The sequence below is a fragment of the Oncorhynchus mykiss genome, chromosome 8, assembly GCF_013265735.2.
Source record: "Oncorhynchus mykiss isolate Arlee chromosome 8, USDA_OmykA_1.1, whole genome shotgun sequence".
Taxonomy (NCBI): domain Eukaryota; kingdom Metazoa; phylum Chordata; class Actinopteri; order Salmoniformes; family Salmonidae; genus Oncorhynchus; species Oncorhynchus mykiss.
Genome location: NC_048572.1, coordinates 36,420,400 through 36,445,357, shown reverse-complemented (window position 1 = coordinate 36,445,357; position 24,958 = coordinate 36,420,400). Strand labels below are relative to the sequence as shown.

At 43.2% G+C, this 24,958-nt stretch overlaps 1 protein-coding gene across 4 annotated transcripts in view; it reads left to right on the top strand.

Moving 5' to 3' along the window:
* LOC110529236 (1-phosphatidylinositol 4,5-bisphosphate phosphodiesterase beta-1) overlaps positions 1 to 24,958 on the top strand; it is a 274,505-nt gene that overhangs the window by 45,381 nt on the left and 204,166 nt on the right. For all 4 annotated transcript variants that reach the window (XR_005052868.1, XM_036985415.1, XM_036985413.1 and 1 more), the window contains exon 3: positions 767 to 835. Coding sequence is in view for 3 of the 4 variants with exons in the window: in XM_036985415.1 (XP_036841310.1) it covers positions 767 to 835 (69 nt within the window). In the remaining variant the exon portion in view is untranslated. The remainder of the gene's footprint in view (positions 1 to 766; positions 836 to 24,958) is intronic.

Genomic DNA, 24,958 nt, shown 5'->3' with positions numbered 1-24,958 from the left:
CTTATTTTTAAAAAATGATCCTTTTTCTAAAGTGTATGTGTATTAAGAAATAAATGACACATGTGGACTGGGAAAATCCCTCGCAACCACGCGAGGTTGAAAACCAAATAGCCAATAACCTGTCCTCCTACTGGCCTATCATAAAATATTTAAGACAAGTTGAAGTTATGAACAGAAGCTTTTTCCCCCAAATGTTCTAGACTAAGAAGGTGTTGTCCTAAAGTCTAAGCATAGGCTATTCTCAATCACAGCTTTATGAGAGATGTAACACACAGTTTGATTTATTTACTATTTTACGAGGCAAATAAAGCTATGATTATCCCGTTCTGGAAATGGGAGACAGGTTATACTTAATGAAGTGGACAGAAACTCACTACGGTACGACCGTTCCTCAGCAGACTGTTGCTGCGTCATCAATGTTACACCCACACACACACACACACACACACACACACACACAAACCTGTTCCAAGCTGAAGCTCCTCCACCAGAAAGGTATATTAGGAAATATTTGCCTGCACTTATCCTCTGTCCAGGCTTTCAACAACATTATCTTTCATCATGATTCATCCAGTTGTAGCATTCGATTTCACGCTACAGCCCAACGTTGGGCTATACTAATCATTTTTATTGCATTTTTGGGGTGGCTGATAAAGGGTGATACCATTGTATAGCATAATGTTTTATCGGTACATAATCAACCATACAGTCAGTGAACCCACATGTGACTGAAACGTACTCTTCTATTTCTGTTGGTTTCTTAAAGGACACTGATCTCCTGGACATCGCCTATATCAAGGATGCCAGGAACGGAAAATGCACCAAGACGCCAAAGGTATGTCAAGTCAGACCAGTGGTTTCCGCTCGGTGCTCGATTCAAATGGATTCAGATGTACTGTACATCTGTGTATCTCATTGTCTTTCCACCAAAAGCTCCATTCCAAACTCTATAACAGGGCTTTATGAGAAACCCTGGAAGAGAGACAAGCTAATCGGATAATATTGTAGTTTTATGGAGGCTATATCGGGACAGGAATAGGAGGCGGAAGAGGAAGAGACACGGCTCTGTGTGCTATAGGGATCAGACAGGGACATTTGAATAGATCTGCATATGGATACAGAACTGGACATCACGACACAATGGTGTGTGTGTGTGTGTGTGTGTGTGTGTGTGTGTGTGTGGTGCTTATGTTAGGCATTATGTTGACTGTACTTCCAGGACTGTATGGCTGGTGTCTCTAAGCTACGGCTCTGACGGTCATGGTATTTTGGATAACGGTAATTGGCCAGCCAAATGACTGTAGTCCCCTTAATAACCTTTCGATTGTCCACAAATTGGGAGAATATAAACATTCTTTCAAATTGACCCACATTGTAAAAGAGCCAACTTCGTCGTAGTCGCAGATTTTTTTTGTTATACAGAAATAACAAAACGTGCCGAAACGCTGCTGTTGTTGTTCAATGTACATGTAACCAGGTCCACAATCCCGATGCTCCCACGTAGGGAAATAGCAGCTGCGAGAAGAGCCCTGGGGCTTCAGGCTATTCGGCGTGGTAGAGTGGGAAATGTGGGGACCCGTTGTCCAAGTAGGCTACACGCAGCTATGTGTATGGGAAACATCACAGGTAAGACATTTATACTGAACAAAAATATAAATGCAACATGCAAAGTGTTGGTCCCATGTTTCATGAGCTGAAATAAAAGTTCCCAGAAATGTTCCATATGCACAAAAAGCTTCTTTCTCAAATTTTGTGCACAACTTTGTTTACATCCGTTCTAGTGAGCATTTCTCCTTTGCCAAGATAATCCATCCACCTGACAGGTGTGGCATATCAACAAACGGATTAAACAGCATGATCATTGCACAAGTGCACCTTATGCTGGGATCAATAAGCCCAGGACCTCCACATCAGGCTGCTTCACCTGCAGGATCGTCTAAGACCAGCCACCTGGACAGCTGATGAAACTGTGGGTTTTCACAACCGAATCATTTTTGTTCAAACTGTCAGAAACGTCTCAGGGAAGCTCACATGCGTGCTCGTAGTCCTCAACCGGGCCTTGACCTGACTGCAGTGGGCAAATGTTCACCTTCGATGGCCACTGGCACACTGGAGAAGTGTGCTCTTCATGGATGTACCGGGCAAATGACAGACAGTGTGTATGGCGTTGTGTGGGCGAGCGGTTTGCTGATGTCAACATTGTGAACAGAGTGCCCCATGGTGGATGATTACTTCGAGGATTACTTTTAAATTCAGAAAGGAGGTTTGCAAAATAATATATTTGACACTTCTGTTCTCTCAATGATATTCAAATCAGCATTGAAAAAAGGCGCTAGTTTAAGTTTGTTCCATCTGAGTGATTCTGGCTACAAATCAGTGACCACAATGGTGACACACCAAATGTGTTTGATGGATCACGGGAAAAGAGCAGGAATAAGCTTTTGTAGGCTACAGTCCAAGCTATGTTTTCCAATGGTGCAACTGCTGTCGGCATCCAAAGATTATCCAACTTGAATAAAGGCTTGGAGGTAAGGATGACAGCAGTGGTGTAGTCTACAGTGACACTGATATCACTTATTATTGTTATCTACATAGCGCATTGATGTGACTCACGCTGCTGCTCTCTCATCTAGCTATTGGTGCCTTAGAGTGTGGTTGTTGTGGATGGCTGTTCACAAATCTGTGTGTATTTGACCCCAATAATGGTTGAATTCAAGAAGTATAAGCTGCCTATCAATCATTGTTTTTGAAACCAGTGGACAGCCAGTGAAAAATGCGCTCTTGCAACAGCAGCACAGTGCAGATCCCAGCCTATGGAATAAAAGTGGAGCTTTTATTGCTCAATCTAATTCACGCTGATAAATTGCTTTTATCCATAGACCTAATGGACATGTTCAAACTCGCACACTTTTGATAGACTTGAAGTGGCAATCTGTAGTTGCTACATCCATTTTTGGACATAAAAATGATTTGATTCTTGAAGAATATAACTTAGAATTGCTTCATGAGCTGAGTTCAACTGTCACACTCCATGAGAACCCAAAATATAAGCTTGTTTTTCTCCAATGATTGTAAATGTAAACAAACACTGTATAGCCTCATAACATGGTTAAAACAATCATTTGGATATCATGATTGGTCAGTCCTTGCATCCACAACTCTCTATTAATCTGAGAGTGGTTACATTTCTCCAGGCCCATCCCTCAGCTTTTTCCCAAAACAGAGGCGGGGCGACTGTTTTGTTGTTGTTTCCTCTGTGGATTTGCCCTTTAAACAGCTGCATATTATCAAGATATCAAAGTGTCACCAACAGTAAGGTAAACAATAGGCCTATAGCAAATGCAGCATTTGGCATTCATATTTCACATGTAAATAGCACTTTTCAGTAGTGCTCAAAGCATGCCATTCCATGAGCGCAGCATTGATCTTTCAACTCGATTCAATGAGCCCAGTCAGTCCTCCATGACAATAAAATCATAAACAACAGAGTAGGGCTGTCTTATAAATCCTTAATTATCCTTAGGTATGGTCAGGTAATTTTGGTTAATCTATACTTCCTTATTTCCAAATCCTATTCTTGATGATCAAGGGGCACAACATTAATTGGAATGACTGGAATTCTTATAGACTTTGGTTTTTAATGTAAAGATATAATTTTATCGTATTATTGTATGTGGTAGAAAGCCTACATAACCAACCCATAAAGTAAAATGTAACATCCATATATGGCCAGCTATGTAAACTTTAACATTGATTTATCCCTGGTAACATACATTTTTGTCTTCTTCTTATGCCTCTTAAGGGGAAAGTAATCTAAAAGTAACTGAATGTAATCAGATTACGTTACTGAGTTTGGTAATCCATAAATTACGTTACTGATTACAATTTTGGACAGGTAACTAGTAACTGTAACGGATTACATTTAGAAAGTAGCCCACCCAACCCTGCTCACCAGACATGTCACCCATAAGCATGTTTGGGAGGCTCTAGATCGATGTGTACGACAGCGTGTTCCCGTTCCCACCAATATACAGCAACTTCGCCATTGAAGAGGAGTGGGGCATTAGGGAGGCCCTACAAAATTACATTTTTCTAAGTAATGAGAATGTTAGAGAGCAGGCAATGTTGAAAAGGAATCTTTATACAGGTTGAAATCTTCTTAAATGTGGTTCTGTAATTGATTAAAACAAGCAGACAGCAAGGAAATTGCTTTTGAATTTTTGTATCTTTTTTTTCTGTGAGCCAATAGAGTAACCTAGGTAACCACAAGTTGTTTTCTCCACAGGCGCGCGGGGCCACGACGTTCTATCTAATACCGACTTGGACTATTGCGAGTGTACCCATATAGGAGCAAAGCAGGAAGTAAAAGCAGGAAGTGTACCCATCAATATGTGTTGTGATTTGTTGATTCAACTCAACTGACATTACAAAAAATACATAACATTGCATAAGCCACATCAGTAAACATAATTTTAATGACGATTCTACATTACAGTGGAAATGATTGCATCACAATACCAGGCAGCCATTGCGAGTGTACCCATGAGTTTACCTGTCAAATGGCCAGGGTTAGAGGTTCCAAGCCCATCACGTTGTTAATAAGAGTCCATGTTAACACAGAAACTGACTCAATCCCACGAATGCCAGGCCATCCATCAGTCAGCTGTTCGTTCCCTAATAAAAAATGCAATAGCGTTCAAAGGTTTGGGGTCACTTAGAAATGTCCTTGTTTTTGAAAGAAACGCACATATTTTGTCCATTAAAATAACATAAAATTGATCAGAAATACGGTGTAGATTTTTGTTAATGTTGTAAATTATTTTTATTGAATAACTACATAGGCGTACAGAAGCCCATTATCAGCAAAAAAAATGTTTTTGCAATTATGTTAGAATGCTGAAAACTGTTGTTCAGATTAAAGAAGCAATAAACTGGCCTTCTTTAGACTAATTGAGTATCTGGAGCATCAGCATTTGTGGATTCAATTACAGGCTCAAAATGGCCAGAAACAATGACTTTCTTCTGAAACTCGTCAGTCTATTCTTGTTCTGAGAAATGAAGGCTATTCCATGTGAGAAATTGCCAAGAAACTGAAGATCTCGTAAAACAATGTGTACTACTCCCTTCACAGAACATCGCAAACTGGCTCTAACCAGAATAGAAAGACCTGAGCAAGAGGACAAATACAGTGTCTAGTTTGAGAAACAGACGCCTCACTCACTGCAAGTCCTCAACTTGCAGCTTCATTAAATAGTACCAGCAAAACACCTGTCTCAACGTCAACAGTGAAGAGGTGACTCCGAGATGCTGGCCTTCTAGGCAGAGTCCGTCTGTCCAGTGTCTGTGTTCTTTTGCCCATCTTAATCTTTTATTTTTTATTGGCCAGTCTGAGATATGGCCTTTTCTTTGCAGAGTCGCAAAGTGTTGTCATGGCCTTGGCCTGTCTGAGTGTTGCATTCTGGCTACAGCTGCTACAAAAGGAGCAAAGGAGACTTTAACATAACGATTGTTGGCATGATTCACTCCAGTAATTGCTATGGTAAACAACAACATAAATTGTAGTATTTGGGTGGAATGTACACAAGGTCCAGACAAAACTTGACTTCCACTTCATCCGAACCCCTCTGAAAGACACGCGTACATGTTGGAGAGGTCGCTCGTGGAGCAGTTGTTTACGGCGAGTTAAGTGTCTAGCTCAAGGACACAACAGCAGGCAACAGCATCTGATACCAGCTCACTTTTATCCCCCGTCCGACCCGGGATTTGAACTGGCAACTCCCCAGTTGCTGGCTCGCCGCTCTAAATGATAAGCTAACTGCCATTTCAACCGTTTAACGGCCAACGGTCACTGCCCCTCTGTGATGCTCTTGTTCTAAGTGCAGAGAAGACAGACCGCTAACAATGCACACCAACACAACTGGCAACTTTTGCTTTTGACGCCAAATAAATGTTTTGTTATGTCCAATCTCATAGGAATGTGTACACTCAGTTGGAAAACTATTTGCAACCGCCAAAGAATCCGTCAGGCATATTTGGGCACAATTTCAAGCCAAATATGGAATTATCCACGGCTCTCTGGTCATTCATATCTCACTTTAAACGTATTACTACAACACTGCATGAATGATGGTGCACTCTGCATTTTAATTCCCTGACCAATGGCTAAATTGCATCCATTCGTCTGCATGTGTTTCTTTGCTGATAAACTGTTGTAATAATATCAGTGGCAATGGCGTCACACTGTCGCCTCGGTCATCTCATTAAAATCAAATCCAATTTTATTTGCCACATGCTTCGTGAACAATAGGTGTAGACTAACAGTGAAATGCTTACCTACGGCCCTTACCAACAACCCAGAGAAAGATATAGAACAATAATAACACAAGGAATACATACACAATGAGAAACGATAACTTGGCTATATACACAGGGTACCAGTACCTCGTCGATGTGCAGGGGTAATTGAGGTAGATAGGTACAAATAGGTAGAGGTGAAGTGACCAAGCAACAATTATTCTCCTCCTCTAAGAGAGAGAGATAAGTACAGAATGAGGTTCATGGCCCATTGTTGCATCTCTGGAGTGATTGCATAACTCCTCTCGGAGTTCCATTGGCTTTCTTAACAACTCAAGAGGAGAGAGGCCGTACCTCCCGAGGGTGGATTCTAAACTGCCTACATCAGAGAGGCTGTACCTCCAGAGGATATTACCATGGGAAGGGTCAGATGGCTACCAGTAGAATGCCATTACCGGCAAGACAGAGAGACAGAGAGAGAGAGAGAGAGGCGGATTAAGGGAGGGAGCTGAAGGAGATGGAGGAAGAAGATGAGGGAGAGAGGAGAGGAGATGAGAGAAGGGGAAAGGAGAGAAAGAAGCTACAAGCAGTAATCAGAGTTCGTACTTGATGCTCTTCACTTACCCAAGGCCTTGTTTTGAATCCTAAATTCCGTCTTTCAGATTATCAGGGATTTTTGTGAAACCGCTTTAAGGATGTGTCAGGATTTGTTGGACTATGTCATTGACTGCAGGGGGAAAATAGGATTTGTACAATTAAGTTATAATAATTAAGATGACGACACAACGGTGTGTAATGTGTGCGGGTTTGTGTGTGTTGTCGTGTGTGTGCATGCTGGCGTGCCTGTGTGTCTGTACATGTGTGCGTGCATATGTGTGTGTGTCGGTGTGTGTGTGTGTGTCGTTTTGTGAGGACCCCAGGAAAGAGCAGTTGTTGCCAAGGTAACAAGTGAAGGGGGATCAGAATAAATGTGTCTATAAACTGACTTGAAGCCTTTCCCTAAAATCAATGGCAACCCTCTGTGGCCTGTGGGTCAAACAGTCCCCCAAGTTTCAGTCTGGATGGGGTTAGGGGAACAGCAATACAGGGGTGGGGGGGGGGGGGGGGGGTGCTTCACTTTCTGCATAACAATTTCACAAGGGAAAAGAAAAATTGTAAAATGAATAAGAATTCTGAATTCTGAGTCATTATTATTCCGCGTTTGTCATAATAGCTAAGATTCAATGGGGGTTATTGGTGAGAGTGGAGAAGGGCTCTATCCAAGGGATCGGGATGGGGTGACTGGGAGGTCATCAGACACTTCTCTGAAGTATGTGTGGGGCCTCAACTCATCCCACTTCAGTCTCTCGGTGGACCGACTCTCCCGAAGTAGACCCTCACCGGACGTTATACCTTAATTTACAAGGTAATGCAAACTGACCACAGTACTTAAGTGGCAGTATTCCTCCAATGTATGTACAATGACATAGCCCACAGTCTTTTTGTGCATTAGTAGAGGAGCTGGAGCTTGAAAGCCCAATAAAGGCATAGCGCCTCAAAGTACAAAGAGTAACTTTTCTTTATGTTTTTGTTGTGTGTTCTCTGTTAACTGTCTGCTCAGCCCACATGCTCACACGCTCTATATACCTGCATATACAGTATAGTGCCTTCAGAACGTTTTCACACCCCTAACACACATTTTGTTGTGTTACAGCCTGCATTTAAAATGGATTAAATGTCAAAGTGTGTCACTGGCCTACACACAATACCCCATAATGTCAAAGAGTAATTATGTTTTTCTACATTTATACCAATTAATTCAATATTTTAAGATGAAATGTCTTGGGTCAATAAGTATTCAATCCCTTTGTTATGGCAAGCCTAAATAAGTTCAGGAGTATTAATGTGCTTAACAAGTCACATAATAAGTTGTATGGACTCATTCTGTGTGCAATAATAGTGTTTAACATGATTTTTAAATTATTACCTCATATCTGTACCCTTCACAATTATCTGTAAGGTTCCTCTGTGGAACAGTGAATTTCAAGCACAGATTCAATCATAAAGACCACTGGGGGGTTTTCCACTGCTTTGCAACAAAGGGCCCCTATTGATAGATGGATAAAACATTTTTAAAAAGCACACATTGATATTCCAAAACATGCATCCTGTTTGCGACAAGGCACTAAAGTAATACTGCAAACAATGTGGCAAAACAATTAACTTTTTGTCCTGAATACAAAGTGTTATGTTTGGGGCAAATCCAATACAACACATTACTGAGTACAACTCTCCATATCTTCAAACATAGTGGTGGCTGCATCATGTTATGGGTATGCTTCTAATAGTTAAGGACTGGGGCTAGATGTAGCTTGATGTAGAAGGCTAATGTTAACTAGCTAACGTTTGCTAGTTAACGTTAGCCTTCTACATCAAGCTACATCTAGAAGCATTAGAAGTTGCTCATTAAAGGAAGTGCATGCTCAGTCTCCTCCTGTACTCCCTGTTCACCCATGACTGCATGGCCAAGCACGACTCCAACACCATCATTAAGTTTGCCGATGACGTAACAGTGGTAGGCCTGATCACTGACAACAATGAGACAGCCTAAGGGATGAGGGCAGAGACCTGGCAGTGTGGTGCCAGAATAACAACCTCTCACTCAATGTGAACAAGACAAAGGAAATGATTGTGGACTACAGAAAAAAGGGGACCGAGCACGCCCTCATTCTCATCGACAGGGCTGTAGTGGAGCAGATAGAGACCTTCAAATTCCTTGGTGTTCACATCACCAACAAACTCTCATGGTCCATACACACCAAGACAGTCGTGAAGAGGGCACGACAACGCCTATTCAGGAGACTGAAAAGATTTGACATGGGTCCTCAGATCCTCAAAAAGTTCTACAGCTGCACCATCGAGAGCATCCTGCCTGGTTGCATCACCGCCTGGTATGGGTAGTGCATACGGCCCAGAACATCACTGGGCCGAGCTTCTTGCCATCCAGGACCTCTATACCAGGCGGTGTCAGAGGAAGGCCCAAAGAATTGCCAAGGACTCCAGCCATCCTAGTCATAGACTGTTCTCTCTGCTACAGCATGGCAAGCAGTACCGGAGCGCCAAGTCTAGGTCAAAAAGGCTTCTTAACAGCTTCTACCCCCAAGATATAAGACTCTTGAACAGTTAATCAAATGGCTACCCGGACTATTTGCATTGTCCCCCCCCCCCCCCCCATTTTTTTATACTGTTGCTACTCTCTGTTTATTATCCATGCATGGTCACTTTACCTCTACCTACATGTACGTATACCAACATGGACATATTATCTCAATTACCTCGACTAACCGGTGCCCCCACACATTGACTCTGTACCGGAACCCCCTGTCTATTGCCTCCACATTGACTCTGTACCGTAACCCCCTGTTTTTAGACTCACTACTGTTATTTTATTGTTGCTCCTTAATTCTAATTTTTTTTCTCTTAAAACTGCCTTGTTGGTTAAGGTCTTGTAAGTGAGCATTTCACTGTAAGGTCTACTACACCTGTTGTATTCAGCATTTCACTGTAAGGTCTACTACACCTGTTCTATTCGGCATTTCACTGCAAGGTCTACTACACCTGTTGTATTCAGCATTTCACTTTAAGGTCTACTACACCTGTTCTATTCAGCATTTCACTGTAAGGTCTACTACACCTGTTCTATTCAGCATTTCACTGTAAGGTCTACTACACCTGTTCTATTCAGCATTTCACTGTAAGGTCTGCTACACCTGTTCTATTCGGCATTTCACTGTAAGGTCTACTACACCTGTTGTATTCAGCATTTCACTGTAAGGTCTACTACACCTGTTCTATTCGGCATTTCACTGTAAGGTCTACTACACCTGTTCTATTCAGCATTTCACTGTAAGGTCTACTACACCTGTTCTATTCAGCATTTCACTGTAAGGTCTACTACACCTGTTCTATTCGGCATTTCACTGTAAGGTCTACTACACCTGTTCTATTCAGCATTTCACTGTAAGGTCTACTACACCTGTTCTATTCGGCATTTCACTGTAAGGTCTACTACACCTGTTCTATTCAGCATTTCACTGTAAGGTCTACTACACCTGTTCTATTCAGCATTTCACTGTAAGGTCTACTACACCTGTTCTATTCGGCATTTCACTGTAAGGTCTACTACACCTGTTCTATTCAGCATTTCACTGTAAGGTCTACTACACCTGCTCTATTCGGCATTTCACTGTAAGGTCTACTACACCTGTTCTATTCGGCGCACGTGACAAATACAATTTGATTTGATTTGAAGTTTGCCAAGCAGCCTAGGACAACAGAAACTGAAAGTATGTACTGTATGACAGAGTGATGGACCGTTCTGTCAACGTAAAAGAGAGGAGGCCGGCATTTTCATTTGTCTACATTTTTCTACTTGCATGAATGCTCACGCACGCATTCACACACACACTACACACGCACACACAGAATTCAGAACTATGGACAGCCACATCATATTTAACTGACGTTATTGGACTAAATTGTTTTTGTTATCTTTTCGATGTCACTGTATTAGGTTAAACATAGGTGATTTGATGATGTTGAAATGTTGAAGTTGAAATGGGGCTGGAATAGTGGAGGCAGCTCCATGAACTTGCTTGACCACGCTGTAGGTCATGTAACTGTTTGTTACACGCAATGTGCTTTGTGGATTTTACCAGACAGGTTGCTCTCTGGTTTTGTGATGAAACAAAGGTGTGGTTGAATTTATCCTGCCGCTCTGTCTTCTTATTGTCTCGGCCTTTAGGCCCTATATACATATCATGGTCGCAAGGCATATTAACTAACATGTTATAGAGCAAACAGAGTAAATATCACAACACATAGATTGTATTATGGCTGTGTGGGGCGTCGGAGAGAAACAAAATGGTGCCGTTTTTAGGCCAGGTGGTGGAGAGTGACGTGGGTGCTGGAGATAGGGGTGTGAGCTTGTGCGTCCGGGCAGGTGTGATGTAGTTGATGTTTGTGTGATGTGGTCGTTTGTGTGTGTGTGTGTGTATTTGTATGTTTTGTAGTGTTAAAAAAAGTTTAAAATTAAACGCAGACGCACATAGAGATGGTATTATTCTTAAGCGGTAGAAATAATACCACGATGTGATTCTTGCTGCCTTCTCTCGACTAATTTATACAAACCCTATATACACTACACTGAAAACAATTACGTTTCTTAACCCTTTGACGCGTACCAACACACTGGGCGGAATCGTTCTACCGTGGCCTGTGTAGCGTAAGCTCAAACCGGTGTGATTACAATCCTTATTTTGACCTTCCAGTTATGACTGATGCAACAGTCGGCGTTTGAGCTGGCCGCGCTGTTTTTTTCAAGGAAACTATTTGCACAGCGTTATGTCCTGAATGTGACTAGTTTAATGTTTGGATGCAACGTTCAGAAATGTACAGAAGTAGCGACAGAATAACACAATCATCCAAACCCGGATAATGTAGGCTACATTAGACTTGGCGCTAACTGAGGAAAGATTGACGTAACACAACACAAGCGGTCATATTTATCTAACTCTCGTCAGAAACCACAATATGAATTAGCTAATAGCAATTACTATTTACAATTCATCACATCAGTTTGTGCGCGCCGCCATGTTTTTTTTTCTTTTTCGTGTCTACCAAAGATAAGAAGAGAAGACAAGATAAGTTTGGTCTGTTTGCAGTAAGCGTGTTGAAGGGTGTGTGTCATCTACCATCATTCATTTCCCATCATTCCCTTTTTGGAAGTTTACTCGAAAGATGAGTGAACCATCCCTTCACTTTGTTATAACATCTTTGGTCTGAGAGATGTTTACGTGACCCCCAGAATGCATTGTATGATGTCAACAAACATTGGGCCACACATAGCTGTCAAATTGCTTAGAATTAGCGCATCATAATCATTACAACCTTCAAACAAGTATTTTCCACACTGCATGTGTACATTGCAATCAGTTGATGAATCGGAATGCATGATTTGTCACAAGTACTTGAAAACATTGGAATAAACCAGTAAATACTTACTGAAGTGGTTGTTCCAGTTTAGATGCTTTAGGTAGTCTCATTATGTTAGTCTTCCCAAACCTGGGAAAAATTCTGAATGGAGGTCAATATATATTTCAAATCAATCATTCAATAAAATGTATTTATACATCACCAGATGTCACAAAATGCTTATACAGAAACCCAGTCTAAAACCCCAAAGTGCATGCAATGCAGATGTAGAAGCACGGTGGCTAGGAAAAAATCCCTAAAAAGCCATGAACCTAAGAAGAAACCTAGAGAGGAACCAGTCTCTGAGGGGTGGCCATTTCTCTTCTGGGTGTGACAGGTGGAGATTATAAGATTATATGGCCATTAAGGCCAGATTGTTCTTCAAGATGTTCAAACGTTCATAGATGACCAGCAGGGTCAAATAATAATCACAGTGGTTGTAGAGGGTGCGCCACAGGTCAGCACCTCAGGAGTAAATGTCAGTTGGCTTTTCATAGCCGAGCATTCAGTGGGAGAGTGGGAGGGAGAGTGGGAGGGAAAGAGAGGAAAAGGGAGAAAGAGAGAGAGGGTTGAAAACAGCAGGTCCGGCACAAGGTAGCACGTCCGGTGAACAGGTCAGGGCTCCATAGCCACAGGCAAAATAGCAGAAACTGGACCAGCAGCACGGCCAGGTAGACTGGGGACAGCCAGGAGTTGTCAGGCCAGTCCTGAGGCATGGTCTTATGGCTCAGGTCCTCCAGGAGGAGGAGGAGGAGGAGGAGGGAGGGAGGGAGGGAGAGAGGGAGGGAGAGAGGGAGAGAGGGAGGGAGAGAGGGAGGGAGAGAGGGAGAGAGGGAGAGAGGGAGAGAGGGAGGGAGGGAGGGAGGGAGGGAGAGAGGGAGAGAGGGAGGGAGAGAGGGAGAGAGGGAGAGAGGGAGAGAGGGAGAGAGGGAGAGAGGGAGAGAGGGAGAGAGGGAGGGAGGGAGGGAGGGAGGGAGGGAGGGAGGGAGGGAGGGAGGGAGGGAGGGAGGGAGGGAGGGAGGGAGAGAAACTTCAGTTCACACAGGACATAAGACAGTAGAATTACACCTGATAGGACAGACTGACCCTATACTATTGCAGCATAGATACTGGAGACAGGGGTGGTTGTGGGACACTGTGGCCCCATCCGACGACACCCCCGGACAGGGCCAACCAGGCAGGATATAACCCCACCCACTCTGCCAAAGCACAGCCCCCACACCACTAGAGGGATATCACCAACAACATACTACCCTGAGACAAGGCCCAGAAAGATCTTCCCTACTGCACGAGCCCGAGGGGGCGCAAAGATCACGTCAGTGACTCAGTTCACTCAAGTCGAGTATAGCGAAAAGAGCCTGGCACGATGTGACGCACGACTCCTAGGAACGGCATGGGAGAACACTATTAAGCCAGTGACTCAGCCCCCATAATATGGTCAGAGGCAGAGAATCCCAGTGTAGAGAGGGGAGCCGGCTGCTCTCCAGTGCCTTGCCGTTCACCTTCGCAACCCCTGGGCTAGGCTACACTCAATCATAGGACCTCCTTCAGAAAAGACGAAAAAGTTGAGAACCAAGTCTGCGTCTCTCACACGGATAGGCAGACCATTCCATAAGAATGGAAAATGAGAAAACCTTGACTCCAGTTGTTTGCTTAGAAATTCTAGGGACAATAAGGAGACCTGCGCCTTGTCACTGAAGCGTACGTGTAGGTATGTACGGCAGGACCAAGATAGGTCCACAGAGACTAAATTATATCTTTGCGACATATAAGATCTAAACCAGGCAAGAACTTGTCTGTGTAGACCAATTAGGGTTTCCAATCTCTCCAAAAGAATGTGGTCATCGATGACGTCAAAAGTGGCACTAAGGTCTGTGAGCACGAGGACAGATGCAGAGCCTTGATCTGAAGCCATTAAAAGGTTGTTTTACCACCTTCCCGAGTACAGTCTCGGTACTATGATGGGTCTAAAACCAGACTGGAGCGTTTCCTATACATTATTTGTCTTCAAGACGTCATTGCTGCGCAACAGCTTTTTCTAAAATGTTTGAGACAAATAGGGAGATTCGATACAGGTCCCGCTATCACCCAGAAGGTGAGGTCAGTACAGGTGCATCAAAAATGGGACCGAGAGACTGAAAAACAGCTTCTATCTAAAACGCCATCAGACTGTTAAATAGCCATCACTAGCACAATAGAGGCTGCTGCCCTATAGACTTGAAATCACTGGCCTCTTTAATAATTGCATTACTCATGTTATATGTACAGTACAGTTGAAGTCGGATGTTTACATACACTTAGGTTGGAGTCATTAGAACTCGTTTTTCAACCACTACACAGAATTCTTGTTAACAAACTACAATCAGTTAGGACATCTACTTTGTGACGCAAGTAATATTTCCAACAATTGTTTACAGATAGATTATATCAATTATAATTCACTGCATCACAATTCCAGTGGGTCAGAAGTTTACATACACAATGTTGACTGTGCCTTTAGACAGCTTGGAAAATTATGTCATGGCTTTAGAAGCTTCTGATAGGCTAACTGACATCATTTGAGTCAATTGGAGGTGTACCTGTGGATGTGTTCCAAGGCCTACCTTCAAACTCGGTGCCTCTTTGCTTGACATCATGGGAAAATCAAAAGAAATCAGCCAAGATCTCAGAAAAAAAAACTGTAGACCTCCACAAGTCTGGATCATCCTGGGGAGCAATTTCCAAATGCCCGAAGGTACCAAGTTCATCTGTACAAACAATAGTATGCAATTATAAACACCATGGGACCACGCAGCCGTCATACCACTCAGGAAGGAGACGCGTTCTGTCTCCTAGAGATGAACGTACCTTGGTACGAAAAGTGCAAATCAATCCCAGAACAACAGCAAAGGACCTTGTGAAGATGCTGGAGGAAACAAGTACAAAAGTATCTATATCCACAGTAAAACAAGTCCTATATCGACATAACCTGAAAGGCCACTCAGCAAGGAAGAAGCCACTGCTCCAAAACTGCCAGACTACAGTTTGCACATGAGGACAAAGATCATACTTTTTGGAGAAATGTCCTCTGGTCTGATGAAACAAAAATAGAACTGTTTGGCCATAATGACCATCGTTATGTTTGGAGGAAAAACAGGGAGATGCATGCAAGCCGAAGAACACCATCCCAACCGTGAAGCACGGGGGTGGCAGCATCATGTTGTGGGGGTGCTTTGCTGCAGGAGGGTGCACTTCACAAAATCGATGGCATCATCATTAAATGTCAGGAATTGTGAAAAACTGAGTTTAAATGTATTTGGCTAAGGTGTATGTAAACTTCCGACTTCAACTGTATATCCTGTATTCTATCCTATTCTACTGTACCTTTTTTTATGCAGCTCTGACATTGCTCGTCCAAATATTTATACATTCTTAATGCCATTCCTTTACTTTAGATTGCGTGTATTGTTAGATATTACTTCTTAAATATTACTGCACTGTTGGAGATGGAAACACAACATAAGCTCTGCTAAAGACGTGTAGGTGACAAATCAAACATTTTATTTGAATGATTTGGATTTGATTTGATGGAGTTTGGTACACACCCGCAGGATAATAAGCCATTTATTATGTTCAGCATACAGTAGGCGGGCCAAGCACCGGACGTAGCTCTTTCAGGTGTTTAGTAGTAATAGGGCCCAGTAGGCAGCTGGAAGGTTTATGACTATTTTTGTGAATGTGTCGAGAGATACAGGATTAAAACACTTGAGTGTTTCCATTGATCCAAGGTCCTGGCTGTTCTGTGCAGACTCATGAGAACTGAGTTTTGGAGAAATACCCATATTCAAAGAGGAGATGTTTTCGTCAAAGATGTTCATGAATTCTTCCCTGCTGAAGTGAAGGTTATCGTCACTTGGGGAATGCTGCTTTTTAGTTAGCTTTGCGACAGTATCAAATGTACATTTTGGATTGTTTAGGAAAATTAGGCTGATCCAGCAGCAGTGAGGCTCTTCAGTACTGCACGGTAGTTGGAAGACTAAGATAGTTGGAAGACTTCCAGTTTGGTGGAGCGGCATTTCCGTTCCAATTTTCTGGAAAATTGCTTCAGGGACCGGGTATTTTCTGGAAGATTGCTTCAGGGACCAGGTATTTTCTGTATACCAGGGAGCTAATTTCTTGTGACAAATGTTTTTTTTTTTTTTTTAGGTGTGACTGCGTCTCGGATATTATTAAGGTTACGTTTAGATCTTCTGTTTGGTGGTAACTGATTTTTGTACTCCGACGTCCTTGAGTAGGAATGTTTGGGTTGTTTGAGAATTTATAGTGCGGCTTTTGATAGTCCTTGGTTGGGGTCTGAGCAAATTATTTGTTGCGGTTGCAAACGTAATAAGATCCGATAGTTCATGGTTATGAGAAACATTTAGATCGACAATATTGACTCCATAGGGACAACACTAGATCCAGGCAATTGTGGCAATGCGTAGGTCCCGAGACATGTTAGAGAAAACCAACTGAGTCTACGGTGGCTCTGAAAGCATTTTGGAGTGGACTTTTCCAGGAGGCCTGTAAACAGTAGCTATAAAAAGTGATTGAGTAGACTGCATAGATTTCATGACTAAAAGCTCAAAAGACAAAAACACACGTTATTTTTTTGTAAATTGAAATTTGCTGTCGTAAATGTTAGTAACACCTCCGCATTTGCGGGATGCATCGGGGGATATGGTCACTACTGTAACCAGGAGGTTACATTTAACACTGCTCATCAGCCTTGAGCCTTGTTTCAGTCAGGCCAATCACATCAATTTATGTTCAGTGATTAGTTCATTGACTATGACTGCCTTGGAAGTAGTTATATTTTGAGATGTGAGATATTATCACAATCTCTTTCAATAATGACAGGAATGGAGGAGGTCTTTATTTCAGTGAGATTGCTAAGGCAAACACCGCCATGTTTAGTTTTGCCTGACCTAGATCGAGGCACAGACACGGTCTCAATGGGGAAAGCTGTGCTCGTGGCAGACTCCACTAAGCTGGCAGGCTGGCTAACAGCCTGCTGCCTGGGATGCACCCTCTCTCATTGTGGAGCTGGAGGAGTTAGAGCCCTGTCTATGTTGATAGACGAGATGAGAGCACCGCTCCAGCTAGGATGGAGTCCGTCACTCCTCAGCAGGCCAGGCTTGGGAGGCATTACTCAATGCCAACACCTTTTTTTAGATGTTACACGCTGAAGTTATGTTCCTCTTGACCTCCGACTGTTTCATCCGAACATTGTTGGTGCCGACGTGGATAACAATATCCCTATACTCCCTACACTTCCCAGTTTTAGCCTTAGCCAGCACCATCTTCAGATTAGCCTTAACGTCGGTAGCCCTGCCCCCTGGTAAAAAGTGTATGATCGCTGGATGATTATTTTTAAGTCTAATATTGTGGTTAATGGAGTCGCCAATGACTAGGGATTTCAATTTGGTCAGAGCTAATGGTGGAAGGCTTCGGCGGCTCAGACCCCATAACGAGTTGAGGAGAGACCCAAGAAGGCTCGGGCTCTGACTCGTTGCTTCGTGGGGAAAACCGCTTCAAACTTTCTATCGGCTGAATGAGCGACACTGGTTGAGCATGCCGACAGCAGTTCTTTCCAGAAGCCATGTGAGTATTGTCTGGCTGCGGTTAATGTGCAGGGGGATTAACTCTACCGCTTGTATTTACTGGTGGCACAGACGCTGCATGATCCTTTCCTACGATTACATTGCCCTTGCCTAACGATAGCGTCCGAAGCCGAGCTTGCAACTCGACTATCCTCACATTACGGCTATACTTCTCCTGTATATTACGAGTACATTGACTGCAACGAGAAGGAATAATGTTACTTAGCTTTTTTTTTTTCGGCCGGAGGAGGTCCTGCAGATAAGGCGAAAAAATTGAATTGAAAAAGTTGCGTGAGGACTTAACTAAGACGTTGGTAAACTTGTTAAATACAGAGTTGATTTAAATAGTTATTTAAGAGTAAAAAGCTAAGAAGTTTGGCATGTAGCCAAGTAGCAACAAACAGTACAGCAGTGTGGAGACAACGCGGAAGTGTGTTGTGTCACCGGTCACGTGATTGGCTATCCCCAGTCTGGCTGGATTGCAATCGGAATTACACATCACTCTGCAAGCCAACACAATGTGACTTCAGGCCTGATTTAGCCTGTAAAGTTAAACCATGAGTTTCAGGGTAGAAAATATGTATTGGATTCATTTTAATGATAACATATTCACTTAGGGTCTCACTTGGTGAAGGCCACAGAACTGAACATGAAGGAATGCAACAACCATGTATCAAGCAAACACAGTTATGGGTGGTACTGGTATCTAAAAAATGTACTTGAAAGGCACCCTGGGAAATATGCTAATAATGCTGAACACTTTATTTGCATAAAATGTCTTCAGAAAATCTCAAATGGTTCCCCTATGCCAGGGATGGGCAAGTCCTCTGGGGCCAGTCATGATCTTCAGTTTAGAATGCAATTAGTTCAATTAGCTTGGATGTTTGATATGAAAAGGTGTGACACCACTCAGGCCCCCGAGGACTGGAGTTGCCCATCCCTACACTAACACATCGCTCTGAAGAACCTTATTTGGTTCAAATGGGTACCTTTTATTTTTAAGAGTGTATAATTCACTACTTTGCATCTTTATCTAATTGGAACACTATCACCTTTGGAACAGCTTGGGTTCTGGTTCTGTGTTTGGAGCATGGTCCCGGTCAAACCAAGGTTGTTGGTTAACAGCCCACATGTGCCACATACAACGAATATAAATTTGATCTGTACAACACATTTGGAATAGTGAAAGATGAATCAACCTTTTGTTAGCTCCCAAACGATATGATGTAGTGTTACAATCCATTATAATTCTAAGTGTGTCCTGGCGTACCAAGCCGCGTGGCATCACACTGTGTGGGCTATCTGTCTGGCCCCATTTGATCCTGTCTCAACCTGCCCAGGGCTTCAGCCTTGCTCTCCCTGCAGCACAGTCTATGATTAATAGACCCTTGTTCAAGCACAAACACACACACACACACACACACACACACACACACACACACGCACACACACACACACACACACACACACACACACACACACACTGGTGATGACTGGTGGTAGGGTAATTCATGTGATGTATGTCCTCCCCCTCATGATTCACCCTGATTAGATCTGCCTGTACCTCTACCTTAGCCTCTTCCCCAGCCTCTACCTCACTCTCCATCTCAGCCTCTACCTCAGACTCTACCCCAGCCTCCACCCCAGCCTCTACCTCACTCTCCATCTCAGCCTCTACATCAGACGCAACATCAGTCTCAGGTTCATATGAGGCAAACTCCTCTGTTTGGTCCTGAAATAATTCCACCCCTCCTGGCGCCGTGGTAAACAAAACAATAGCCTCATTATATTAATCATGCTTTTATACTAAAGGACAGCAAAGTGCCTGCTCCCATTATGGAAGGACAGAGGACACATAAACAGACATATTTGCATATTTGGCCTCCATTCTATTTTTGTGTATATTATATTCAACAAGGCCAGTCCCATTAAGATAGAGAGAGCCCTGGCCAAGAGGCAACATCACCCAAACAAATGCTTGTTTTTTAAAGTTATAACGAGGTTATTATGTAGCTTTGTGGGTTAATTTAATTTCAATTTAATTTCATGTTAATTTAAGCTAGAGATGTGACAGACAGGCAGGCAGACAGACAGACAGACAGACAGACAGACAGACAGACAGACAGACAGACAGACAGACAGACAGACAGACAGACAGACAGACAGACAGACAGACAGACAGACAGACAGACAGAGTGTTGATGTGAAATGGACGGTAGTGTAGTTAGTAATGGTCAGATGTGTTTAAACAGGCTTGTCAGGGATTTCACAGCTGTTTGTGTTGTCTACGTCTGGGATCTGTCTCTCTCAGACACACGCCTGGCTGGTCAGTATTGATGGAAAGTTGGTGTTGAAACATAGATCTGACGATTCCATATTCTTCATGATTGTGAACGATGTATGTTAACAAACGGCTGGAGTAGAAACGCCAGGTGCTTATTCAATTCATCAAGGCTCAACATAATGTAGTGACCCTCTAGCTCTATCATGTGGGGGGCTCATGGGGAATGTATGACGGGAGGAGTTTCCCCTAGTTCAGATAGCTGAGACGCCATTCGTTTTGGGTCTGTTGAGGGGGATCTGAGCAAGATCGAGACAGACCAAGACTTAATGGACGGTAAAAAAAGTTGAACAAATATATTTTTTGTTGCAGGGGGGATAACGTCTCCTCTGAGTTGAACCAACTTATACATTGAGCCAGGCACGTTTATTGTTTTTGGGAAACCCTTCTATAACCCTGTGTTAGCCTCTATTTTGAGGGCATTAAAACCCGGTTCCAATATGAGCTAAAGTCTCCTCGTTCTTCTAGCTAAGGAGTGGACCCACTAATGCCACACTGGTGCTCAGAATTGGGATTATCCAAGCCTCCGTCCCCCTCGCGCTAGCTAGCTAGCTACTGGAGAGAAGACGACGGGACAGATACAATCGAGAATACAATGGATCACTTTACTGCCTTTACTCCTCCGGAGGTGCCAAATAAGTGGTCATCAGATTAAGCTCCAGTCCTGTGAAGAAAAGAGATCAGAGGATTTCCGTAGACATCCACAGCTACTCTGCTAACCGAGTTACCTCAGGTAATAATGGAAAGTGACTAGAGGGTAACATTGCAAGTAGAGTTGAAGAGGGATTTATGCAGAGAATGGGCACGATGATGGAGAGGGCCTTTGAGCAGATCTTCAGAGGCCCCAGGAACAGTGGGTTGGTGGGAGATAGGGAGAGAGAGCCCCAACTTGCATGTTGCAAGACGTCTGGAAGGCAGAGAAGATGATGCAAACCAAGAGTTAGCCATGCTAGCAAACCCGAATGCACATTTCCTTATGACAGAGAGGCTACCTGGGACGCACAAATGAAGATGATGTTAGTTATACTGTACCTCAAGCTTCAGTTAGCCAGCGCTGTAGGGAGAGGCTAGGAAAGCTCTACTAGATGTGATGGTGGCAGATCTGAATAACCCCCAAGCAATAGTCAGGGCCTTGGAACGGCGCTTTTGGAACACCACGCGCACTGCAGTGATGCAACAGAGGTTCAATGCAAGATACAGAGCCCCTGGAGAGAAGCTGGGTGTGTTTGCAGCACTACACTACCTGGCACAAAGATGTTACCCTGAGTTTGACGAAACTAGCAGATCAGTGTTAACCAGAGATGTGTTCCTCCGTGGCTTACTAACCATGCTCCTACGCCAACAAGTTTGGCTCAACAACCCTCAGACACTGGAGGCAGCTTTAAAGTGGGTGCTGGAAGTGGAAGACATACTCATCGAAGGCTTTGGCTGCTCCCCTAACCAAGTGATGACTTGCCCTCAGAGTCGTGCCCTCCAACCCCATGGACCATCTTCCTTAGGCACTGGTCCAGTGGGCCCACCTTCCTTCAACTTGATATCTCAAGAGGACCAACAACAACAGATCTGCTACTAGTGTCGCCAGAGAGGACACACATGGCGTTATTGTCCAGCCCCTGACTCCACCCTTGTGGCCCCTACTTCAGGAAATTAATTTTTTGATTAAACTATACTAAATATATTCACATGTTACCAAATAACTGATTAATACACACTGTTATGTAATGAAGAGCTACAGCTACAGTAGCCTGAACAGCACCCTCTAGGGTAGCACTGTGGTGTAGCTGGAGGACAGCTATTTTCCGTCCTCCTCTGTGTACATTGACTTCAATTGAAAATCTAGGAGGCTTATGATTCTCAACCCCTTCCATAGACTTACACAGTGATAATGACGACTTCTGGAGGACGTTCTCCAACCTATCAAAGTTCTTGCAGTATGAACTTACATGCTGTCCATTCAATCAAAGGATCAGAGGATTAATCTAGTACTGAAAGCATAACCTACAGCAAGCTAGCACTGCAGAGCAAACAGAGAGAAGGACAATAGGAACAGTTTTGAACAAATTAATTTCTTCAAATTTAAGGAGAAGCAGCAGAGAGAGACCTAGCTTTCATTGACATTTTTCCTATTGTTATTAGATTACCTTTCATTTACTTAGCTAATGCAGATCATTTCACCTACTCAACAACCTGACTCAAACAGAGAGGAATGCTATTTATGTTAGCTTCCTGGCTAAGGCTATCCAACACTGCAACTCTTCCAAGTCAAGGTAAGCTTTCGGTTTTATAAATGTATTGCCACTGCTTGCTGTACACTGTACTGCATGATTGTACACATAGATTGGATTGTGGGTTTACTAATGTGTTAGTTCTAGTTTGTTAACTAAAAAATTAATATGGTGTCAACAATGTGTCGGTTTTATAAATGTATTGCCTCTGCTTGCTGTACACTGTACTGCATGATTGTACACATGAATTGGATTGTGGGTTTACTAACGTGTTAGTTCTAGTTTGTTAACTATAACATTAATGTGGTGACAACGATGTAAGCTGTGTAGCGGTTAGCGGTTATAGTAGGATCATTTTTGTATTAAGTAATAGGGGAGAAGGAACTTGGTCAGGGAAGTGACCAAGAACCCAATGGTCACTGACAGAGGTCTAGAGTTCCTCTGTGGCGATGGGAGAACCTTCCAGAAGGACAACCATCTCTGCAGTACTCCACCAATCAGGGCCTTATGGTAGAGTGGCCAGTAACAGGGACATGACAACCTGCATGGAGTTTGCCAAAAGGCACCTAAAGAAATATCAGACCATGAGAAACAAGATTTTCTGGTCTGATGAAACCAAGATTGAACTCTTTGGCCTGAATGCTGTCATGACTGACCACGAGAATCCAAATAGGTCAGATTAGGTTTGCAATGAATAACTTCGATCAGACCCCTTTTCACCCGTAGAGGGGGAAGGAAAGAACTAGTGGGGATGGACACTCACGACCTGCTGTAAATCAAAGGAGAAGATCCAGGCCTGTACTCTCCAAATTCACTAAAGGAATGTGCTTTGTCTCAACAGACCTTTTCCCGCTGAAACTCTAACACATCCAAAAGCGAATACTGGAACAATATTTTCAACATAGAACGTGGGGAACGGTCAGAGGCGACCTATAGAACACTAATGCCATTTGGTTTGTTATTTTGTGATTTCATGAAAAATGTTATAAAGGAAATACTGTAACTTGGAAAGTATACCCACTACATAGATTAAGTTTCCATACTATGTGTTGTGCGTGTAATATGAACAATTATGAAAGTGTTTCTGTTAAGAGAGGGATGTGATTTGAGAAATGATAAGAGATAATTGCTTTCCATAACTTTGCACAGTGAGTAATCACCACCCCGAAGTGAGGTCAGGGAGCGTGCCAGCCTGCCGGAACTACCCCATTCAAGCAAAAGGAATAAATGATGGGTTACACATGGAACCAGAAACAGTGTGAAGCTGCAGCTACACGTTTAAAATGGTTTGAACTTTGAATCTCAACACGAGGAGGAGACGATAAACTCACCTCCCGGAACAATCACTGGTACGGCTGATTAGCTGTACCAGTAAAGTATCTTCGAAAACAAATTTAATTAGGACCATCCTGTTACTCTGCTCAAACCATCGGAATAGAAGGAAAATTAGACTCTGTAGTTCTGTTCAGTACTACACGACAAGTCACCATATACAGGACAACTATGAAGAAGGACAACAGTAGAAGAGTTGTTGGAACCATTTCGGACAAACAGAGCCTTACAAGTCTGCCACAAAAAGGCCCAACCCTCTTTCCAAGACTGCCCCTTTCAACGAGCGATCCCCGGCGAATCCAGGCATTTCACCTAAATACATTCATGATTTCTTGCTCAAAGCGGGCGGAGGTTTGTGTGCAAAGTATATGGTTATTGTAGGTTAGAGTGTAGGTGTGTCTCTGTCCCTCTCTCTCCCTCTCCATCTCTTCCTTAACAAGCATCCATGTTGTTGCCATTCCGCTAGGGACCTGTTCTCAGCGTATTACGTCTCCAGTCAATAATCGGTGCAGAGTGTGTGTGTGTTTATCCTGTGTTTCCATTTAATTAGCTAGTAAATAAATAATGAAACCAATTTGTGTAGTACTGAATCATAAGTAAGACTCTTGTTTTTGCAGATGCAAGGAGGTTACAACTGTTCAGAATGGTGATATGGTACGAGGTAATGATTAATAAGTTGACTGTTTATAGATGTGATAGGTAACAACCTTTTAGAGTTTAATGTGTCGGAGGAAACATACACCTGGTGACCATGTCAGCGTGCACTGCGCCCGGCCCGCCACAGGAGTCGCTAGTTCGCGATGGGACAAGGACATCCCTGCCGGCCAAACCTTCCCCTAACCCGGACGGTGCTGGTCCAATTGTGCACCGCCCATTGGGTGCCCTTGGTCGCGGTCGGCTGCAACTGAGCCTGGACTCAAACCCAGAATCTCTAGTGGCACAGCTATCACTGCGATGCAGTGCCTAGGCCACAGCGCCACTTGGGAGGCCTCAATAAGTTGACTTTTTATAGATGTGATAGGTAAAGACCTTTTAGAGTTAAATCGGGAAATGGTACCTCTTTAAAGAACCACTCTCATGGTGCCCCAGATCCTAATGAGTTAATTGTTGCATGATTAATTTAATCGGGTACC